Source organism: Poecile atricapillus, chromosome 4, assembly GCF_030490865.1.
Source record: "Poecile atricapillus isolate bPoeAtr1 chromosome 4, bPoeAtr1.hap1, whole genome shotgun sequence".
Taxonomy (NCBI): Eukaryota; Metazoa; Chordata; class Aves; order Passeriformes; family Paridae; genus Poecile; species Poecile atricapillus.
In genome coordinates, this window is record NC_081252.1 from 18,940,063 (window position 1) to 18,964,327 (window position 24,265).

A 24,265-nucleotide genomic window follows, 5' to 3' on the forward strand; every position below is an offset into this window, starting at 1 on the left:
GTTTGTGTGAATATAGATGATCAGGAGTAATCAAAGTCAGAATTACAAAAAAGGAGCAAGTACTAGTTCTGTAGAGGGTGGGAAAACACCAGGACTAGCAGTAAATCAGAAGCTGAACCTGAATGAACAGCATTGAGCTGTTGTGAAATCTGCAGACATCTTCCTGGGGTATTAAAAAATGATGACTACTCAAGTAATCCTTCCACTCCACTCAACACCAATAAGGTCTCAGCTTAGTATCATAGCAGTGCTGGGTTTCATGCTTTATGGAGTATGCAGAGCAGCTGGAGAAGGTGCAGGAAGGATGAAAAGGAGCTAAAAATCATAACCAAAAGAAGATATTGATTTAATGGTAGATTTGAGCTTCTGTGTCTATAAAAGAGACTCAGGGAAGAACAAAATTGCAGGTCTGAGCTTTGCAGAATTTGAAGAGGGGCATAAAATAAATAATGATCTTTTCTCTTAGTCCATGATAGGTTGAACTAAAAGTAGTGGACTGAAAAGTTGTAGTTAATGGAAATATGCTTCTGATTAGCCACTGGGAAAAACTTTGCAACATTGTAGGAACTTTTTTCGTTGGTTCATGAGTTGTCATTATGATGAGGGTGATTTATATATGTTTTTGACATTCATAGCAGAAAATAGGCAGCAGCATTCCTAACATGCTGTAATTCTGGAGATAAGCCTGTGAAATGCTCATGACAGGATGTCATGGCCTAGGAATGATAAAAAGGAAGGATTTTCTGTGAACAAAAAACTGCATTTTATTTGGTAATAAATACTCATTTGCTAAAAAAGGGTGGGTAAAATTCCATTTCTGTGTGTCTCAGTTTGCCCATCTGTGAAGTCAGCTTTAAGATGTTGGTATTTTTTGTAAAACAGCTTTCCAAAATACTTCTTGGCTTAAGGATATTGAAAGATATTCCTTGCCTACCCCAGTGCATCCCTTCATCCTCGCCTTTCTGGAAGTTCTCCAGATCTTTCTTCTCTTCTTATCCGTGCTCTTCTCTGCAGAAACCATTCCAAGGCTACTAACGTGTCAAGTTTTTCCATTCCATTGATTCTGATTGCAACAATATTCATTTTTGCTGGTTATTGGAAATCCTGGAATCAGCTTCCTATCCAGGCTTAATGTGTGGGAGGGCTATGAAAACTGAGAGTGAAATCCACTTATTGGAATAAAGCTCACAGCTGCAGTTTGGACTCTTTCCTCCTTCCATTGCCTGTTTCTTCTCTCTCTGGCTAAAACAAAAAAACCTGCCTTTTTCATCTCCACTTTCCAGCCAAGGACTATTTCATGTCTCCCCATTATTGGAGTCTTAGAACCTCTGATAATTAGCATTCAAAGATGACTATGTGCTGCAGGTGAAATGCCTGTTTCCCCAGCAGCTGGGGTCAGCCAAGAGATCCATTTTGTCATTCACCATTTTGTGTGCGCTCACAAGATTGTTTCTCTTGCTGCCAAGTCTTCCAATATAGTATGATGTTCATTAATTGTTTTTTTTCACTTTAAAAATCTTTCCATGTAAACTCAAGGTTAGCCATAGGTAGCTAACAAGTAAGATGAATTTGACAGAAATTCTATTGGGTCTGTAGTTCTATTGGGTTTTCTTCCTCTACTCAATATTAAGGAATTTATAACCCAAGAAAGGCCTTTTCAAGGGAAACTAAGCAAATAGAAAATTGGGGCATGGGGTGTATATTGTAACATATTAAATATTTGAGTATTTTTCCACATTTTTTGGCCTCTAGAAATTACAAATATTTATAGATTTGAAATTCAGCCAACTATTTGAAAAGTGATTGTGCGCAATGCCTTATGGTTAAACTGTATCTATCATTTCAGCTGTTTCCTACTAGCATTTAAATTATTTGCTTATATTTTGGAGGAAGAAGAGAAAGAGAAAAGGGCTGCAGATTGATGGAAGTTTTTTCAGAGTCTGACTTAATAAATGTGACAATCAAATATGAGGATTTTTGGAAACAGAGATAAGCGACGCTAGCCTGAAGGCTGAACTTAATGTCAAAGAGGGTGTTCATGCAAAGCAAAACAGTGTATCTAGTAAACTAGAGAAATATCATCTTTGGAGGAAAAAAATCTCTAAAGATTTTATGCCACTTTTAACAGGCAACAACAAAAAAGCCTCAGCTGTACCTCAGGATATGATCAGTCTTTTTGAACTGCATTTGTTCAGTGCTTTTTTGTTCTTCAGTGCTGTCTGCAAGCATTCCCTGTCTCAGTCATAAGGCTCAGAGTTTGGCAGTTTTATTTCTTTGTTATATTTTCATCATGTGAGATAAAAAGTCACGGATGAGTGATATAATGGAAACAAATGTTACCTGTGTCTGAGCAGGAGAAAAAAGCCCTCAGTTGCACTGAATCTATGCTCTTATTCTTTCACAAAATTGAAATTTTTTGAAAATGATAGGTGATTTTTTTTCCTTTTCTGCTCAGCCAAACTGCCTCTCTACCAGAAGGGGAGTTCAGTAACCACCTTAGGAAAAGCATTTCTCAGGATAGCTGAGGCTGAGACTGTTATAGGCATGATCTGTTCAGACTCTGTAGGAGGGGATGAAGGCTGCATCACTCTCGAGTAGCCCCTGGAGATTAGCTCAGAGCAGCAGTACAGCTTTGGAGGGAGCTGTCAGCCCTCTGGGCTACAGGGATGTGCTCTTTTTAATAAGTACATTGCACAAGACAGTACCTATGAGGTAAAGGGCATTAAAGGGCATTTTTTCACAAGAAAGTCTTTTTAAAAATAATGATTAGTAAGTCCAAAGCTGCACAGTTAATTTGTGGAAAATACAGTGTGTTCAAAATACCAAGCAGTCCTAGATGTTTTACATGTGAATAGAGCCTAAACAAAGTACACTCTACAGAGGGGAAGTTGGGTTCATCCTTTGCTCAGAGATTTGAATTTAAGCTCTATTTGTTTTCACAGTTGTGAAGAAGGGGGTTAGTAATATGAAGATCATTTAATTCTGTAGTGTGTCTTCAGGTAAACAATATTTAATTTGATTAATCAGCATATTCATTTTTGTGGAGGAGGAATTGGGAGAACTCCTTGTTTGAAAATAGGGAATATTAACAGATACGCATTAGCTAGATATCACAATGCCATCTATCTTCCAATCAATTGCTTTTCAGAATGTGGGATGTGACAGATTTTGAGGGTATTGTGTGTAATTTATACTTTCATTTGGTTTTTTAGTATGTGGTTATGGCAAACACTTCATTTGTATCATGGGTTTTTCAAGTTTAGCTACTTCATTTAGCTACTGAAAGGTTAGTCTTTTTTCTTGGACACATATTAGATAAACACATCAAAAATTAAAATGGAGCATTATGTTATCAACACAAGCAAAACTCACATGTTTGTGAGTGACCAGCAATTGAGTGAGCTAAATCAGACAATATTTTAAATATGAAATGACGTGACAAAGAGTCCCTTGAATTTCCTTTTACATATTTTTCATTAATATAAAATCTTGAAGTCTGGTGTTCATAGACACGATTCACTGATTTGCTCACTGAATTTGGGCCATTGTAATCAAAACATCACTGATGAACTGGTTAAAATGAAACTGCAAGATTGCCTAGTGTTTTATTTCCAAAGAAATGCATGTCTGCCAGAAATGAAGGATGAGGTTCTGGTTGTCCTCAAGTTATTACGGGTGGGAGATTATACAGACATATATGGTAGTGATGAACAGAGATCAGAGAGGCTGGAACATCAAGGGGAAGGAGAAATGGGAATTAAGAGATCAAAGACTGTAGAGGAACTGGAGGGAGAGTTGGCTTTGTCTTCACTGCCAAAAAAGGTGTGTTTTTTGTGTGAAAAAGCTAACAGTAGCTGTAGTTATTTTGCTGTGGAAGACAACAAAAGCCTTGTAGCTTTTACTGTCATCTGGCTGAACAAGTTCAACTGCAGAATTGAACTTTAACACCTCTGTCCTTTGTCTCTATTTTACTTAACAGTAATTTTTATGAATGAACAGGAAAAAAAATTACTCTGCTTTATTTCAATGAAAACTATTCAGAGAGGAAAAGCATAACAATAAAGAGCAGCCTAAATTGGACAAAAGTCTATTTTCATAGTAAGCAACATTTGTCACCACAAGTAAGGCCTCAGACTACCAGGAAAGCACATGGAGAGTAATATCTGGAGAGGATAAGGCTCTGAGGGTGTGCACTGAGATAGGAATTTATTTCACTCCATGACACTGATTTGCTTTGCAAATATTGACTCACCTTTTCTCTCTGTTGCATCTTTTTCTCTTGTTTCTTAAATAATCACAGAAAAGCACAGCTATTCATTAATTCTTCTCTTAATCTTTCATTATTCAAGGAAAGAGCTCACTGAAACCTAAGGTCATATCTCTTTAATACTGGCTATTTATAATTAGGCAGTGAAAAGCATACCTAAATATTTAAAGCAGTTTGAGATGTTGATTACCCAGAACTCCCAATGGAAATATACACTTTATTTATAAGAAGCCTAGGGAGAGAAGGAAATGTGTGCAATTTTGGAAGTTTTGAAAGTGTATGTTAAAAAATTGCCTGACCAAAATGACTCAGGTGCAGTTGATTCTGATTCTGAACAGCAGTATTATTCCAGTACTATTCTTTATTGTCTTGAACTTCTTGGATTTCTGTCAAAGATATGGAATTAAATGCTTAAATGGAGAAATACAGTTTTAAAGACACTTTCCATAAATTATAGCTTCTCATATACTTTCTCATATAAAATTAAATGAGACTTTTAGGAAACTTGTCTACAATTTCCTCTACCTCCTTAGGCAAGCAAGGCAAGCAGGCAAGGCTTTAACAGAAAGATTTGGATAAAGAAAAACCTGTGAGATCACATTTATGCTGGATCACATCCTAAGTTTCCTTTATCACAGAAGTTTTTGTGGAAGGCATTTGCACAATAATAATATTTTTATGACAGTAAATCCACCAGAAGTAGAATTGATTGTGCTTGAGTTACATTGGAAATAGTTGTTTCAGTTTGGGGAAGTATTTTAGCTCTGTTGAATTTTCATCTACAAATGTGCATTGGAAGGCAACATGTCTACCAGCAGAGAATATAGTGTATAATTCTCATTTTTAGTATCTGAAAATCATTAAGATAAAAATATCCTTATCTCTAATGTTTAAAAGGAAAATGTTAAAAAGCATTAGCAATACAGCTAAGCTGTAATAACTTTGTCTTCTGTTCTTCAGGATAGACCTCCAAGCAGCGTCCTCTTGAATTCACAGCAAAAGAATAAGTTTTTTAATAGAGTAAATTTTCCTCTAGGATTATGTGCATATGTCTACTGCCTACCTTATCAAGGGACTTGATTCTTTGTTTAGTATAAGTAGCATTGGGATCACAATAAAAGAGAAGGCTGGTCTCCTTTGCTGTCTGCACACTAGATTGCCTTAAGAGACATTGAGACCAGTAGAGAAAAAAGAAATTACACTGATCCAATAGATATACTGCTGAGAGGTTTCTATTATATTCTTACCTCAGACATTGTACCACCATTAAATTCACACTTTCAGGCCCTGGGAATCGGGTCAGCATGACAGAGAAGTTTGGCTAAAATGAATCTGCTATATTAGTTTTTGTGAAAATGATTAAGCTCCGCAGGTTCAAGATCAGGACTATTTTTCAAGCAGTCATTGTTTCAAAGCTAGGCAAATAAACGCTGATAGAAAAGAGAAAATCACAGGGAGTCAGACCAAGATGAAATTGAGCATCAGAGTAAACAAACTACCTGATTACATGATCTCGAGTAGGAAAACAGCACAGAATCATTCATTTGGCACAGTTAAAAATTATCTGGCAGGCAATTTTTATTTTAAGTATTTTAAATAGACTGCCCATCAAATAAGCATAATTATAATCAAAATTCTTACAACGTTCTCAAAATTCCTAAAGGCAATCAGCTCCACTCAAATTAGTAACTTGGATAAATCACCATTAATTAGCTAATATAAGCCAGCAGGTGGTTTTGAGCCCAGAGAGATTCCCTGGTTATTTAAATTATGTATACTATACTACACCAAAGATAGAATAAGTGAAAGGGGAACAACAGGCACAAGTCTGCTAAAAAAATAAACAACAACAAAAGCCCTCTTTAGGGATGATGCCTAGCTAAGGTCTTCTCCGACTCCTACACCCTACCCAGAGCAATACAAGACGTCTTTGACCTTCAGCTCAGATAGTGTCATCCAGGAATGTTCTGTATAGTTCCAATTTCAGCTCTGAAATATATGCAGGAAACAAAATCTGCAGTGGAAGCTTAGATGGAAAGGTTAGTTCTGAAGATTTTGTGATTACTAGAAGGACAGAGAGAGCAGTGACTCTGTTTTACAGAAATGCACCACTGAAACCACAGGGATAACCTTATCACGCACACCTTCATCCCAAAAACTGTTGGAGACCTTTTTTTTGTGAGCTTTGTAGGGATTTTCTATGAATAAATAAAATTACATAATTTTAAAAGATTAATGTCCAAGCCTTCTGTGACCAATGCTGTTGTGGTCAGTTGTGGACAATAACTGTTAAGAACCAAACCAAACACTTTCACATTAGTATGTCAGAGAAAAACTGATTTATTTCTTTTTTTAAATACTGATACCAATAGTGTAATGAAATCCAGAGATTCTTTGAGAAATCTGACTCAAACCTGCCTACAAAACTATTGCCTTTCAACATCTCCTACTTGCATAGTGTGTAATCCTAAAAATCTCAGGGTTTTCCATAAAGTTCTGACAAAACTTGCTGCCACAGTTATGCTTGGTCATGCAAAATCGAGGCTTCACTGTATTTTAGAGCCTCTGATTGAAGAAAATGACATTGTATAGGAAGAAACAGCAAGATCAATCCAGATATTTTTATTTGTCTCACTGAAAGTCTGGACAGTAATTCAGTAACAACACTTGAAAGGATTAAAACCTCTGCCAGGTTTTACTGAATGATCTACAGGTCTGGTAGTAATATTTAATCCCAAAGCGTACTCTGGGATCACCTGTGCCTTTCACATCAATCAGCTCAGTGTAATGTTCTGTTTACAAAGAACTGAGATTGTGTATCACATTGTATTCCTGCCTCTGTGTCTGGCAGATACTCTGTGTTGTTGGAATTTTCTTCAGGCTTTGATGAACTTCTTTTTGTACATTTTTGCAGATTTCTGGTCTATCCCACTTTTTTTCAATGTAAAGGATAAATGTATCATAAACCGGTTATCCAATAACTATTTAGCATATTCATTCAAACACAAGGTTCAGTAAATTGTGTCTGTTCAATATGACAAAGAATAGCAGAGGAAGAAGGTTTTTCTTTGCCATATTACAACTCAAATCCTAAAGCTATAATTTTTCTAAGCAGAGAAAACGTGAAGCCTGTACCTACCTAAGCCCTTCCCACCTCAGCAATAAATGCATAGGAATTGGGCTTATTCCCACATCAGTGGGGAGTCAAGGCAGTTTCTGAGTTACTTGAAAAAGCATCAAGTCATGTTAGCAAAGTATGTAAAAATTATAACAACCATAGATAATTGCATGGGTAAAATTAATTCCATGTGTGCACAAAAGTAATATCACCAGTTTTTAAAAAATGTGACTTGCATGGTGTTTTAAACTACCTTAAAATTCTATTTTTCACAGTATAGAAGTATACAGCTGTTCGGGGAAAGAAAACCCACAGACTTGTTGTTCAACACATGCAACACTGCCCTTTGATATCTTTTTTTGGACTTTGTAATATTGCTGTAACTACCGCTGTTCCCAAATATTTTATTTATAAAAACTGTCCTCCCACAGGGCAGCTGCAGATGATCTGCAAGCTGAAGACCAGCCTGCAACCTCCTCTCACTCTAGGAAATGGTGCTCCTGTTTGTAAATATCAGTGCTTGGCTTGGGGTTTTTAACAACTGGTGTGCTCCCAGTTTCAGTGTATACAGCACAAGATCCAGATCTTGGGTAAAGGGTGGAGGTGACAGTTTAGCATCCAGTCTTTACATGGCAATGCTGATATGTTCTATTGTTGCTAAAAGCATAGAAAAACAGTCTGAATGCCTTTACATTAGCACCACAGGCAGAATTAGTGTTACCCTTGCAAGGAAAAATTGTCTTTTGATAGCTTGGAGGGATCAGCACTCACAAACCATCATTCGTTAGTAGCTTCTGAATGAAAGTGAAATAGATGTTAATGTTCAGACAATGTCAGGTTTTATAGAATGAGTTTTAGTCACCAAAAGATGAGAATGATGAAAACCCCTGGTAGTGTTTAGCAGAGGTCATCTAAGTCTTCTTTCCTTCATGGAACAATTGGAAGTGTTTCTCTGTAGGTTTTTTATGCTAACCCTTCTCTAATGTCCATGATTAGAGATTATGCTTTTCTAATACTAAGATGATATATGGAAAAAAGACTGTAGTAAGTTGGATCAAAGGCCTGATTGGCCTGGAGTCTGTCCGGCAGTGGCTAACAGATTAGGGAAAAATATAAAAACAGGAAATTTGGGACGAAGAGCTCTGTGTGGTATTCTCTCCATATCTTCAGTAACAAGGGACTTCTTGAAGAAGGTGAGTCTAGGATCCCATTATATTTAATAGGCTTTTCTGTATTTATCCATGAACTTCTCCAGTGCATTTCTGTTACATAACTGGCAGCCAAGGTACCCCATTGAATTTGGCAGCTAAAATGCAACTTCCTTGGATCTGCCCTTAGCCAGCCCATTGTTTTGCAGCTTCAGTTGTTACCCCTCAATATTTGCTCTAAGAAAGTAAGTTATCATTTCTCACTCTTTTTCTCCATGGCACTCGTGAAAATAGATACATCTCTTTATATCCTGCTGTCAGTCATCTTTCTATCAAGCTGAAGTTTCCAATCTCCCTGTGCATAAAAGACATTTTACATATGTGCATCAATTTGCATTTATCAATGCTGAATTCTATCTGATGCTTTATTGCCCAGCCATAAACTCTTCTTGAAGTTCCTTAAAGTTTTGATTTTGATCATCCTGTATAAATTTTTGTCAGCAGTAGGTTCTGTCACCCTGTTCACTAACATTTTTAGTTGTTGTTGTTTTTTTTTTTAATTGCTTACAGTACAAATTCTGCCTTAGATCACTGTTGAATTCACTACTGATGTTTCCTCATAATGAAAATCAATCCATCTATTCTTATCTTTATTTTCTACCTTTAACCGGTTGTTAATCCAGGAAAGATATCTGAAGCATTCTGGGAATCTAATCAACCAGGTAATAGTCATTCAGCTCTCCTGTATTCCTCAAAAGAAAATAACCTCAGCAGACCTCTAGAAAAGCGACCTTGATTTTTTTTCCTCATTATAACATTTTAATTTACTTTTCTATGATTATATCCTTTCTTAGAGTTGTAGCTAATTTGCCTGGTATGAAAGTCAGATTTTTACTGGTCTCTCCTCCCATGGCACATTCTTGGTTCTCATTAATGTCTTGTTTAGCACTTCATGTCGCTTTTCTACTGAGGCTGATTTTAAGCAATACCTTTGTTACATGTCCTTTAAACCTCTTGAGCAAATACTACTTTCTTGCCTGATTGATTTCTCAGCTTGTTCTAATCCTACTCTAACAATGTTTTGTTTTGGGACTGTTCCTCTCTTATCTAGATAACAAAAATGCTGATCTCTGCTGGAGGTCTTCCTTAGTGACCACCATCCCAAGAATATGTTTCGCCTTTCTGCTGTTATCTTTTATTCCTTGAGTTCTCATTCGACTTGTTTGTGGTGTGTTTGTTTTTCTGGGAAAGAAAAAAAAAAAGAGATATGTAATTGTGCTTTTTCCCACTATTTCATTCTAAGAGCACAAATAGAAGTAGGAAAACAATGCAGTCTGTGGAGATGTGATACCTGATATCAGTGCTCTCTTGTTTTTGTGTGGTCATCATAAAATAAAGCACTGGGTTAAGTTTTATGCCCATGCCCTGAAAACTTCCAGCTGTTGCATTTTAGAAAATTCTCTCTGATATCTTGGCACCATGAAAGTTCACATTAGAGTTCACTTTAAAGCCAGGGAGTCATCAGCTGTTCATAGGTGCAGTGAGGGGTTCAAGTTGATGTTTGTGGGGTGTAGCAGAGAGCAGCTTTCTGTGTCAGTGGCAAATGAGGAGAATACAGAGTGATTGCAAAACAGCTACATCCTCCTGGGCTATCCAGGGGAATTTCTGACAGTTGTGTCAACCTACAGAGGCCCTGATTCTGCTTTTAATTGAGAGCTGTATATTAGAGACATCTGTGCCTTCCTTCTTGCATTTTCAAATTTCAGGGGAAGTTTCCCAAGTACTCTGTGACAGAATACAACATCATGTGGTTACTAAACTTTTAGTCACTTACTGGTTTTCCCTGTGTTGTCTTGTTCATTGGTTTTTTGGGGAAAAAAAATCTGTATTGTTAATGACCATTTCCACTCCTTTTCCCTTCATCATCTTTTCACATTTTTGCTGTCTTCAGAGTTTTCTTTCATCTTTTCCCTGCAATGCTTTCCTGATAGGGACTTCACTCCTTTTTCTCTTCTCACAGCACTGGTTAAATGATCAGAGATGAAGTTTGATTTGATAGCAAAGTGCCATTATTTGAATTTAGAGATAACATCCTAACTGAAATGGGAATAGAAAGAGAGGCTTATTCAAGGATATTGCTTTAACTTGTCTGCAGAATCAGGCAAATACCACTGCATTAGATATTGGAAGAACATTCTCTTTGGGGAAACAAATGGAGGGAATAGTTCAGTGAAAGTGTCCTGGAAGGCTTTGGGTACTTGAGGGAAAGGGAGAAACAGAAATGGTTTGAAATGCATAAATGTGGTGAAACAGTAGAAAGCACCAGCACTTAAAGATGGAAAGAGTTGTATCTTCTGAAAGTTTTACCTGGTAGCCCAAAAGGTAGTGGCAGAGATTTGAGAGAAATATAAAAAAATTCAGTTTGTGATCCTTTGTGGCTCATTTTTGCCTTTTCATCAGTTTATGAAGGAGTCCTGAAAGGTTCTAGGCTTGCTGGCTTGTTTTGGAAATTTCAGCAGACGCAATGTGTGTGCTCTGTGGTGTGTTGTGTGAGGTTTTCAAAATTATCTTCAAAGCTGGCATATTACATTTCTGCCAGGTCATATTTTCTCACAAGTGTATGATGTATGCTTGAATTAAGATGTCATGATTTATTTAAATGTCTGGAAAAAAAAATTACAAAAAAATTAATGTCCTTTTTTCAACAGCTTAACTTTTAAACCTTTATTTCAGTGCCCTAAGACTGCTGTTTTTTTCTATTTACTGTCTGTATATAGTGAAGACATACATTTATAAAAAAAATACATAAAAGTATGTAGGTATAAATGTAAACTTTGATTGCTATTATACCCCCTGTGGTTAAGAAAGGGACTTGGGAAGTTTTACAGTCAGGATTTAGTCTAGACCTGAACCAGTTTGGCTTATATTAGGTTGTTTGTTTACACTTACTTTTGATGAATAGGTAGGTCCTTAACAAATATATTATATACAAAATCACTAATTAGCATTGTCTTACTAAATTTAGTTGTCCATCCAGACACTACTCTTCAAATCCAGATCTCTTCAAAATAAACTCTCATTTCATAATTTAAACTTCTCTACTAAAACGACTTTTAAGATGTCAGTTGTTTTGCATTCAATAAAGCTCGTCTTTATTGAATTGTAAATAATTTGTGAGATTAAACTTCAGTTGAAGCTATAAAAATATATTTTTTTTGTTAAAGCATTACTTAAAAGCTTGTGAGGAACTGAGTTGTAACTATTTCTATCTGTGACATGTTGTTCCTAGAAAATCAGAAAAAAAATTCATAATAAACTTGCCTTTTACATAATTGTTAATTGTGAAGCTACTTTGCCATTAAAAATAATAATAATTTGAATGTAAATATATAAAGGAAATGTGTATTTGAGATGTCTATACTTTTGATCTAGGTGAACTTAGGGGTCTCTAAACTAACAATGTTCTAGGAGACAGAGTGATTCCTCTTTCTGAATGCCATCTTATACCAACTCTTGGAAGAAAAGTACAATTAATGGATGCAAGATTGAGATCTTTTAGTGTCAGCAAAGAAGTAGAAGAGAATATTCCTTTTTTTGAAGTGGTATTGCTTCTCACCTCTGCACTCAGAAAGGAGTAAAACCATAGAGAACTAAATACTCATCATAATGGTCTGATTATTTTGCATATGGATAAGGTGCAAAAATTGATACTTAGATTTAGATTACTATTTGAAAACTAATCTGAAAGTTATTTTATTAGCATATTAAACAATTATATGAGCAAATAACACTACTGATAAACAAACATGCAGTTTAAGGTTCTTCCCCAGAAGTAGAACACACAAAAACTAACTTCTCTCTTCTTTCAGTAAACAAATTTGCGGGTAGGTTCAAACTGTTTAATTTAATTAGTATTAAAATGGAAGTCAATGACTAGAAAGGGAATCCAGATCAAACGTGCACTACAGCTTACCCTAAAGGAAGAAATATTGGGCCAATGAAAGCAACTATAGAGAATGGGAAATAACAGGCATGTGCTGGCATATTAGGAATGTCTCTTCATAGATGTGCAAGTTTTATTTCACATTGTCCTCACCCTTCTCAATAAGAATGACTGATAGCTTCACTTTGTGATTTTCCAGCTTTTAAGAGTCTATTTTTATTTATTTTTTATGACCAACCTTGCACTTGTTAAATGTAATTTTTGCTCTATGTAACACAGAAAAAAGCACATCTGCAGTATGCTGTCCCATGAATTAACAAGAATGACTGGACATAAGACAAGAAATCCTTTAAAAACATATGTTCACATTAAATATCTGGGCTAGCCCAGTAAAGGAGGTCTTATGGGGTCATTTTTGATGCAGTGCAAGTAAACCATTTCTGCTCTTCTGGAATAGTTTCTTTCAGGTTTATATTGAGCTTGTATAATGGCACATTACATAAATAAGGGCTTAGTTTGTACATTAGTCTTTTACAACTTGGATTCTTACTAAATCCTTGTTTTTACTAACTTGATGCTTAAGAGATATTGATTTCTGCTACGCATGCCTGTGGTGTTTATTTTGATATGTCTGGGATTAAAAACAAAATTAACACGCATAATCAGTTTTCTTAGAATTAAAAAGAGTGCTTTGGTACCTTTGGTTACATTCTTCTGAAGAAAAAGGAGAGCAGAAAAGATGTGATAAAAAAGGGATCGATTTATTCAATCACTGGGTATAAAAACATTAGCCCTGGGAAAGACCCTTCCTCTAAGAGCTTTAGCTGCCCAGTCTCACTTGTGTGGCACAAAATAATTTGCATTTTTAGAGAAAATTCATGTCTTCTGTGAGCTCTAGTGAAACATGAATAAATTGCTTTCTTTTCCTCTTTTTCTGATTTTATAAAGCTGAATCCATTAGGGGCTGAGTCAAACTGTAATGAAAGAAAGGCAACAACTGAGATGATGGAAACCCTGGATTAGATTTCTTAGTAGTCCAAGCCCAGCTGTCACGGCCTACGTGTCAAGTTAGTGCTCTTTGGGGAGGCCTGGCAGTACATGTGAATATATTTTTTTAACTGCTGTGTTACAACAGGTCTCTAAAGCAGCTAGGAATTAAACAGAGATGCAGAGATTAAGAATTAAATAGAACCACAGAAAACAGTCCACCAGGGAGACTTGAAGTGGGGCAAGGAAACCTTCCCAGGGCTATTACCCACTGCCATGCCTGGCAGGCTTGCCTGTGGCCTAGAGACTCTGAAACCTCTAAGTAGGGCTGTCTTATTCCAACTTATAGAAATTAATTTTGTCTATTACACCTTGTGAGCTTTGCTATGAGGTAGGACTGTGGTTTGATCACGACATACAGATCCGAGCATGGATTTTAAGCCAGTTACTGTTTTTATTAGGAAGACCTGATGTGAAAGCACCAAATATTCATCTGAGTACAGACTGATGTTAAATTACCAAATTACTGGTACCCAGAGTCTTCTACCTAGTGCTTGGAACTTACCCAGCTTCCAAAGAGACTCTCACATCCTCCCATGAAGGGCCATGATGGCACAGCCAAAGGGTCCCCCAGTCTGTAATAGATTCAGACACCTGAAATCATCTCAAGTTCACCATTCATTCATTCACCGTGAATTTGTGGAAACCATGATATTTTCAAATCGAAGATAATTTCATAACAGATTTCCTCAACTGTGGGAACAGTTTATAAAAAAATAATATCTGCCAGAATCCCTATCAGACTTGTGCCCTGGGGAAAAACTCCTTCCCTATTTCTCAGCTGGTGGCTTTGTATGGTTTCTCTCATCTTAGGAGAGCATTTCAAACCAGCAGCAGTTGGTGTGTGCCTGCACTTCCACTGGTGCCTTTGTGAGGGACACAGCTGAGCAGCAACATCTAAATAACCCTGTTTCCTTTTCTCCCCTTGCATTGTGGTTGTGGAAAAAATCCAGAATAAGCCAGGTTACTCATTGCTGCTCTCCTTCCCTTGCACCTAGAAGTCCGTTCCTCCCCTCAGCTCCATTAAGAGCCTGCCACACTGGGAGTACCTGCTGGTAACTCTAATCACTGTGGTCAAGGAGTGGAGTGGCAGGGTGACATCTTTTACTTCTTGAAGATATTTTGCTTGCTGCTGCATGCTTCTAATCTCTGCTGTTCCTATAGCAAAACAATGTGACTGGTATGGCATAATTCAAAGTGAATTTAGAATTTTTGAAGTCAAATGTTTTCTAGAAAGATCTGTTTTGAAGCAATTTGGCAAAGCTGACATAACCATGCTAACTTCAGTGAAGCTGCATGGGCTGCATCCCTTGAGAATTGGGCCCAGACTAGCCAGAGCATTTATTTTTAAATTCTAGCTTCTGCTGGCTTTTTCTTAAAAAGTCTCTGTAGTTCTGTAACTTTCTAAAGTAGCTCACAAGTCTTGTGCTACTGCTAATAAAACAGAAAATCCATTTCCATTTTTCAGTGTAATCTTTTTTTCATGCGAATCTATTTCTCATCAAAAGAAGCGGGTGACTGGCGTGAAAGCTGGAGCTCTCTACTTATCTGTAAAGACAAGTAGTGGCCTTTCAAGTTGTCACATGTTGCCTGGAAGAACATGGCTGTAAATTCAAAAACTAGGAGGGAGAAACTAAACACCCTGTGTTGCTGTGGCCAGCAAAAGTATTGTTCCCAATGCCTGGTGAAGAGAATTAGGTTTGATCTCTGATTGTATGGTCTCAATCTGTTGGTAAAATCAGCAACAAAGGCTGATTCTCCCAAAGAAGATTCTCCCAAGTGCCCATGGTAGAGGTGTGTCCCATAGCACATGAGTGTCAGTCAGCACATGTCACTGCAAGGACCTTGCACAAACCTTTATTTCCAGCAGCTGGTTGTGTTGGTTATTTTTAAAAGATAAGTAGAAGCACTTTGCTTCAGTCTTAGAGGGGAGCAATATTCTCCCCAGACAAGCTCAGTCACAAGAAAATCGATACTTCCATAAGGGATTCCGTACCTTCTTTTTAAGGAATATCATTTTCCAGACACTTCCCTGCATGTCCTCAGCCAGAGAGGATGCAGTCATGCCTGAGGTGCCTTAGAAGATGTAAAGCTAAAGTCAGGTAAGGAGAAAAAAATCTCCATGGCATTCCTTTTTCCCTTGTAGCAGATGCCTTGCTGGGATTTCTCTGCTACACTGGCTTCTGCTTCTGTACCCAGATGATACCTTTGGCTAAACTCTTAGAAGACAGTTTGCAAGGCAAAAAAACCTGCATTATAGAGACCTCAGATGACAAACAGTTTTCAAGCTACCAGGCAGAGTCATCACTGAAGATGCTGAGTCTTAACCATGAAAAAGTGCTCTTACAAATGTAATTATGAGAAGAGAGGTAAACTTTTAGAGGCCAGAAAACGAGGTAAACTTTCAGAGGCCAGAAAACAGCAGAGCCAAACCAGAACATAAAGAATGAAAGCTGCAGAACAAGAAACTCTCAATAAAATTACACAGGACACTCATGTCAAAATACAGAGATAAAGCAAAAAGAACTAAAATCAGAGATATTTTAAGTCAGAGTAGTCTGATACTGTATTTGAACCTCAGTATGATCATGGCATACAGTTAAGCAAGAGGATGTGTTTAAGTAATCTGTTTCCCAGCTCTCCTCCCTTGGGACACCTTTGAGGAAGCTGAATTTCAGAGAAGGGGGTGCTAACCACTCTGTGACAGTCAGGTCCTTTGAACACACATCAAGCTGCATATTTGGAAATAAATATTACACACTGCCAGTGAGCAACTCCTCTGCTCAGTGTTTTGCTCCATGAGTAGAAAGTGGTGTTCACAAAAGGCAGGTAAGAGCCGTCCTGCTATGCTGTCTTGTAGGTTTTAATTGTGCCTTTATACCAAGTACTTAACAGATAAATTGCACTATGTCTGAGAAAAGGAAAAAGGACAAGGCTTTATGTGTAGTCATACACAAAAGTTGCACGTTAAATGCAAAAAGTAGATTCTCTAGTAGTGTATTTCATTTTACAATTAAAATAGTATTTCAAACTTTTTTACTTGAAAAAGTATTTTAATTTACAATTTACAGTACAAGGGCTGTAATCAATTGGGGGAAGACTGCAAAAATTTTTCAGTGTAGTGGCTTTTTTATAAATTGGTGTCAGAATTGCCACTGTGCCTGAAATCTGTGTTTTCACAGCTACTGTACTGTATTTATTTACTGAGCACCCAATATACCTGGCTTTGCTTTTTTTTAAAGTGAAGTAGCCATGATAATTCTGCACACAAATTAGGAGCAAGCATGCCGCTTCTGTTATGACCAATCTGTTGTCAGAAACATCAGCCCACTTACTGCTTCTTTGCCCTTTGCAATGAGAGTAGATTTCATTCATAACTCTGAAGATGTGTGTTAAAACTTTGATACCTTTGAGATAGACACATTTCTGTGAAAGTCTGTAGGAATGCCTCTAAAAATACTGGCAGACATTCTTTGAGACAATGAAATGGCACTTCTGTGAGCAAGGTAAGAGTTTCCTTTCATATGGATTTCTGAGTAGATTTCAGGCTCAATCTTTAGTGATAGCTCACATCAGCAGAGATAGAGTGTTTTTGTACTTCTTGTGTGTTCTCTCCTCACCAACTCCTCAGGGTGGCCAAATGCAAGTTTGGCTTCTACCACAAGAGTAAGCAGACACCCTTTGCTCTGAAGTTTACTTTCTCAGCAGGTCCCCCCAGGACTTGCCCTGTCTTTAGGAGACAGCAAGTAGCTTCCAGTTGTGATCATTCTGCACTTGGACAGGGGCTGAAAGAAAAGAAACCCTTCTCTAGGCCATTTAGGAATTCCACTTTGTAAAGTTTGTCTACTTTGCACCGTGGAAACTTTGATTAACCAACTGGGCAGATGCTCACCTGCTTTGTGTTGCTGGAGAACTTTGAGAAAGTGTCAAGACACTGAATGGCAAGTACAGAGTAGAGCCTGTACTGCCTAACTTGTGCTAACTGTACAAGATGCTGTAGTGAAATTTTAAGCTAAGAGTTTGGATTTAATGTAGAATTTGTTGATGGTAAAGGTAAAACTATAAGCTAAAAACTGGCAGTGATTTTGTTTAGGTTTCTTCATATTTTAAGTGATCTTCTTGATAATAATTTTCCAAAGCTGTTTTTCTGTGTTGCCAATATTTGTGTAGAATTCTTGTGATCTCTAACTTCCAGATACACAAAAGACATGGTGTCATATTTTGGCCTTGAGAAAAATCCTTGGTGTTCTTTCTGCAGTCAACAATTTGGCCTGATAGAGCTGTTACTTAAAATTGATATTCAACAAATGGTTTTTGCAAAAGATATCACAGATGAATGTATAACAATGCACAGAAGTGAAAAATGTAAGATCAAGAGTGGTTTCCATTGTTGTACAAACATCTAGAACACACCCAAACTATGTAAGAGAGGAATATTAATTTGTCTGAGAACTGTTATATGAATAAGTAAATAATGGAAGTTATTAGTCAGGAAAAAATTCATACTCCTGTTAGGTTTTCTCACCCAAACCAGAAAAGCCTTGCACTTTCCTTATAGTTCCGTAGTCTGAGTAGGCTCTTCAAAAGCTTATAAAATAAATTCTCCTTCTCATTCATAAACTTGCCCACCTGTGAAGCCTTTATTCAGAGAAACCTACCTGCTCAAGTGCTTGCTGTAGTTCATTAAAGGCTCCCATTTGTACTCGTAAAGGCTCATTCATTGCCCTGAATAATATATATGGTGTGCTGAAAGAGAACCAACTCTTGCTTTTATGATCTAAATTAAACAACTTTGTCTAATAAAAGAAGCTCTGTCTCACTTCCAGCTAGGCCACAAGCCCTAAGGGTCTTGTATGTGCATGTTTATTATTTATTTATTTATTTTTGCCAAATTGTCCTTCAAGGATCTGAAAGCTGAGAGAACTGAGCTGCCTAAATTGTGGCTTTCTCTGCCTGCTTAGAAAGACAGAGGCAAGCACAGGCATAACTGTACTGAAGCAAACATTCATCCATAAACTTATTCTAAAATGCAATTGGATGATCTTTGGTCTTTTCCTCAATCCCACCTTCTAGCCTTCCTTATCTTGAGAGTCCATCTCTATTATGCGTGGCTTTTCCAAATGCCCGTGATTAATAACTGCTGTGATTCATTAGCCCGTGTTGGTGTTGTTTCCCCAATGGGAGCATTTGCTATCTAGGGATAGTCCATGATTGCTCTGCCTCCTGCAACAGCAAGATGCTTTCAATCTAATGCGCTGTCCATGTTTTAGCATAAAATAATATTAAGGCATCCACATAATGGAACCGTCTGAAGATCCATTTTATTAAGCACTGAAAGAAAATGTGTGTGTGTTTGCATGTGCAAGGGAGGCATAAACAGCAAAACTATTTCACCAGAAACCTCATTTCCGCAAGGGTTTCACGTAAAGACGCAGCTATTTTTGAGGTCTAGTTCTTTGGCTGTGAGCATGAAAAAATACTCCATAGCCAATATCTTACCTGGTGCAATTAACTTGCTCAAATTACATACAGCTTATTCGGAGAAGGAAAAATAGGAAACAGAGGTAGGTTTATTGTACTTATTCCATTTTGAGGGTATTTATTTTAAATGCAATCTACCTTCAAGTACAGAGCTGTACTGCTCTTAAAAGATTACTGCTTCAAGTTACTCCACATACCTTAACATAGCATGGACCCTTTTTACATTATACGATCAACTTTTTGACAGTGCAGGGCCAGCACAGCTAATGGAATAATAGCCTGCAGGGTCCAGCTAAATGATATACGAATATAATCAACCTTTGTGATGACTATTCAAAAGTAATCCCTTTAGCTTTCAACTGCAACGTATATTTCAACCAGGCAAAGCCATATGAAGAAAATCTCTGCAGACTCCACTGATACAATATGGCCTTCATATCCCCACAGTGTGTTTGCTGCTCACAGTGAGTTTTAAATTTAAGGTAATGGCTACTGTATATTCATGTGAGCATAGAACAATACCTTTGATTTGTTGGAGAAATGTTACATTAGCTACCAAGGGCCCTATTCAGTAAACTTTGACACAACCCTTATATATGGTTTACTGCTTATTCTAAATGGAATATGCCTGATAGAAATGCTTTGCATGCCCAAATTGTACAAATTCATTAATCTTCATATTAATAAAACCTCCAAGTACAACTGCCTCCATTCCAAGTGAATCAAGAGAGGATACATGGTTAAACAGGTAGGCCCAACATGCTTTTAAAAGGCATTGCATTAATTTTCATTTACTAAGACAGAAAAATACATAGGAAGATCATCTACAAGTATGGGATGAGCATGTTGTTGGCAGTCATATTATTTTCTGCTCTATCTCTATTCCTACACCATTACATCATTCTTCAGATTATATAACTCAAAGCAGCTGCATGACCTTTACAAATGCAAGTAAATTTTAAAATACAATAATGAGTTATATCTCATCAGCTGTGTTGCACCAACATTGGAATACATTGAGACAGTCTTGCTTTCGCTCCCTTAATTGACAAAAAAATGCAGTATTGGCTAGTGGTGGATCTGAATATGTGGAAGTAATTCTGCTAAAGGAAAATGGATGTGATGAAAATGCTGTGTTGCCTTTTATTGCTACTTTTGTATGTACACTATAGTCAGAGTTCAGTCTCATTAGCAGGAGCTGCAAACAGTCTTGTACACACACCTGAATCCATGTGAGAGCATAACAGCATGTTACCATATCTTGTGGGAGGTGATGTGTTGGAGGATTCTGCTTAAGCAGGTGAGCTATGGTAAAGGAATAGGAGAGGCTGGGGGTTTCCCTCTATTTGTTTGCCATCGTACTTCTTGAGCCCATGGAAAACTACTGCGTCCTCAGCATCCTGCAGCAGGGAGTTCCAGTGAGGAGGTGCACAAAGAAGCCCCTGTTTTGCATCCAAGTCCACCACCTCCCACTTTCAGTAGACCCTACTTCATTTTTAATTTGGAAAACACAGTGAATAATGGTTTCTGGGTCATCATCTCATGCGTGCTACACTCATTCTTACTTCTGTCATTCTCCTGAAAAAAATGTTCTTTTTTTTTTTTAAACTAGTTTCATCTGCCTGAAACAACAGTCCTCGTATGACATCATCACTTCATGGAGCTTTCAGTGGAATTCTTGTTAATAAAGTCCAACAGTCTTTGGATAACGTAAACCTTGGATTTGAATGATTTCCCATCACATGGGCATGCAATCTCAGGTGTCATCTGCTTCATTTTCTTTATAACCTTTTGGGAGAATGGTGCCTGAAATTCCTGTCCTCTCTGGAGTTAGTTGTAGCTTCAGTCTTTGTGGGTGTGGCCTTCTTTCTTTTGTATGGCTTTTCACCAATCATATAATGTAAAGGACTTGCAGCCCTGCATTGTTTACTTCCAAAAACATCATGAAATAATGAGATTTTTAGAAGTGTAGTATTCTGTAGATAGACACATGGAAACAGAAGAAAGATATGCCAATTCTAGCTGCACTGAAAATCCGACCAGACTATTTTAATTATATTTTATCAACAGCAGTGATAATCTGTCAGGGACATCCTATTATGATTAATTGTATTTACATTCTATTAATGTTATCACCACATTTTGCACAATAAGATGGAAGGAGAATGCTTGATGGTGTGATCTGTGGTGGTATATATGTATTATCATTATGAATATGAGATGCTTTTATTGTTTCCAAATAGCATAGGCCAAACAAATGCCAAGAAAACATTTATGGCTCAGTAGTCCATCAGTTATCCTTGATATGCTTAATATGTGCTGGGAGGGAAGAACTGTTAATCAGCCCATAATAGCTTGGTGTCCAAGTGTGAAGGCAAAAGGCCAAAAGGTGCCTGAGAAAAGCAATTTCTGCTGTAACTCCCCATCTGTCATGTGCACATCCCCACCGTCTCTTGCATGTGTCAGTGTCTGTAGCTATCAGAGAAACAATTTTCTGTGTGTTTGCCTGAAAATACCCACCTTTCTGTACCCAGCCACATTTTGGGCTTGAGTCACCCACTATGAGCCACTGTTCCACCAAAGTACATCCTCTGGAAAGAGCAGTAACACTGCACTGGTGTGATGCTGGAGTGGGACAGTGCAGTTCTGACCCCTGTGAGCACTTCTGGGCTGCTTCCCACTGGCTGAGTTCCTAAACCAAACTGAGCTTTGCAGGTTTTATTACATCTTTTTTTCATTTAAGACTTGGTCTGCTAGAAAAGGAATTCCCTCTTTAGGCCTGGTTTCAGGACATGTCACCTGGAATAACTACATTGTTAAATACAGAGTAAACCACTAACACACACACTGCCCTCATACAAAATGAAACTCCACATGGGAATACTGATTCTCAGATATTCTTCATAGATTTACTTATCCTGTTCTTACTTGCATACAACTATGGATAAAGTCCTTGTTAGCAACTATACTTAATAAAACCTCATGAAATGACAAAACATAAATTTTATTGAGTTATCAGTGGCCCAGTAGTTTTAATCTGTCCCAGACATTGCACCAGCAGGGACACTGCTTTGGACATTATTTTTCACCCCCACCGGAACTGGATGATTTATTTTGGTCATGAGTTAAATTATGATGCCATACAAACAAAGAGGTAGTGACAAATTGAGGAGGATCCAGTTAAGAAAACATGAGTTCCTTTCTCTTGGATATATTATATGGATATATTCTTGGATATATATGTAATATGGAAATACTGAAGAGAATATGTTTGCTTAGCCTCCAAAAGGGAAGATTAGAGAAAGGAAAATAGTCTCTCAAGCTATAAGGAGTTATTGTGAAAGACCGCGTTCCATTGCTCTTCATGTCTGCAAGAGGTAGAGAAAAATCAAGAGAAATCTTTCAAAAGAAAGAGAAAAATCTGTTTAAATTGCAATAAATATTTATCTTAAGTATTAGGGAAGAAACTGAGCAATAAGGCTATGAAGCACTAAAACAGAGAGGTTAGGGATGTTGTGGAATAGCCTTCCTCAGAAGCCTTGGAGAATAGATGTCAGGGGTGGACTAGATATATATGTGCACTTTCCTCATTTGAGGAGGTGAAGCAGATCAGTAGCTCCCAAAATAAGGAGCAATGCCCCAGGGGTGGTATGGGTGGAATGAGGCAGAGGGAGGTGTGTTGCTGGAGAGTCCCTGGGAATGGAGCAGAAAGTGCAGCCGGGAGGTGGGAGTTTGGAGTGGAAACTGAGTGAGGAAGGAATGAGACAGCGTCACTTGAACAAATGAACTCTGGCTGTCAAGAACTGCAGAGTCAAGCCATGGCCTCCCAGCCACCTGTTCCCTGGATCACATCCCATGAGGAGAACCCCACTGAGAGATGGCAGCCTTCTCTTGCTTCCTGCATTAGCGTTCAGGAACACACATAATCACAAATGATTATATGAAGGTGCTTTATTGAAGAGCTCTGGCTGTCAGGGGTACACATACCCAAATCTGACCCGACTTGGTTTGGAGTTGAACATGTTTTATACTCTATCATTATATAACTTACATATTCATTATTAAACTTACATTGTTCTATTGTAAGCACTGTTTTTACCCAAGCATGGATTGCTCGTGATCCCCCCTAGCCCCCTAACATTGTTTCTCATGTTCTTTAAACTGTAATTATATCTAATCACATCTAACAATTGTATTATTTATCATATACTGACTACACAGGTGCAGTTTGACCTGATCTTTAGCAAGCACAAGGCCTAACATTTCTCAGGGCCTGCTTTTCCCAGGGATTTCCAAACCTAACTTTCTTTCTAAGTCTCCGAATTTTCTAAGATTTTAGAACCTTTTACTATCACCTGCACTGCTCAATTCCTCCCCTGCATGATGTTCCTCCTGCCTGCCATCTTTCAGTGCTGCCTTGGCTGTCATCTTCTCCCAAATGCATCTCCCTTGTTGGCTCCCCAGCTGGTCCCACCCGGACCTGTCCTGCTGGACAGCTGCTGCACAGGAGTGCAAGAAATGAGAGCAGAAACCCCTGACAGTTCTGTGTTTCTAGGATTATGTCTTACTTGACTCACCTCTGTGTTTTTTAGATTTCCTTCTCTTGTGGCTTTTTACCATAGGTCAGGTTTTTCAATTAAATCATTTAGGACTTCTAACCATTAAAAGAGTTGAAAGTCTAAAACACTAAAGCACTTTTTTTTTTTTTTTTTTTTTTTAAATAACAGACCCTCATAAGGAAACAAGTGCCTCAAAGCCTCTGTGAGCCTCTGTCCAAGACTTTAGATCTTCCTGGTACAGTATTTGCTCTTAATCCACAGACTTTATACCAATCTCCTGATTTTTACTAAATGTCATTGCTATCAATGCTTAACCTGATTTTGACAGACAATTACACATCATTTCAGTCTTAGTATGTCTAAATAACTATATTTTTCCTGTTCATAAATTAATGAATTCACACTTCCCTCAGTTTTTTTACACATATTCCCAGTTTTAGAATTTAATTACCTTTGATCGAGTAATTACTTTTAATTTACAGAAATAAGCCTTTGAGACAGAAACAAATCTGATTAATCAGATTCCAACCCCAAATATAAAACATGTAGATATCAATGTATATACATAAACTTCTGACATTTTAATATTTTTCTATTTGCTGTTTTTTTTGTTCTAGAGGATGCCTGCTTATTGACTCAGAAGCTGAAGTATGATGACTACAGGAAGATCCTTGAAGAGCAGTGTAACAAAGTAGGAATTTC

At 37.5% G+C, this 24,265-nt stretch overlaps 1 protein-coding gene across 1 annotated transcript in view; it reads left to right on the forward strand.

Annotated features, from left to right (window-relative positions):
- The window catches only part of TTC29 (tetratricopeptide repeat domain 29), a 115,326-nt gene extending 91,061 nt beyond the window's left edge, over positions 1–24,265 (forward strand). The window contains exons 11-12 of the mRNA XM_058838830.1: positions 23,732–23,798; positions 24,181–24,265. Coding sequence (XP_058694813.1) covers positions 23,732–23,769 — 38 coding nt within the window. The 3' untranslated portion in view covers positions 23,770–23,798; positions 24,181–24,265. The remainder of the gene's footprint in view (positions 1–23,731; positions 23,799–24,180) is intronic.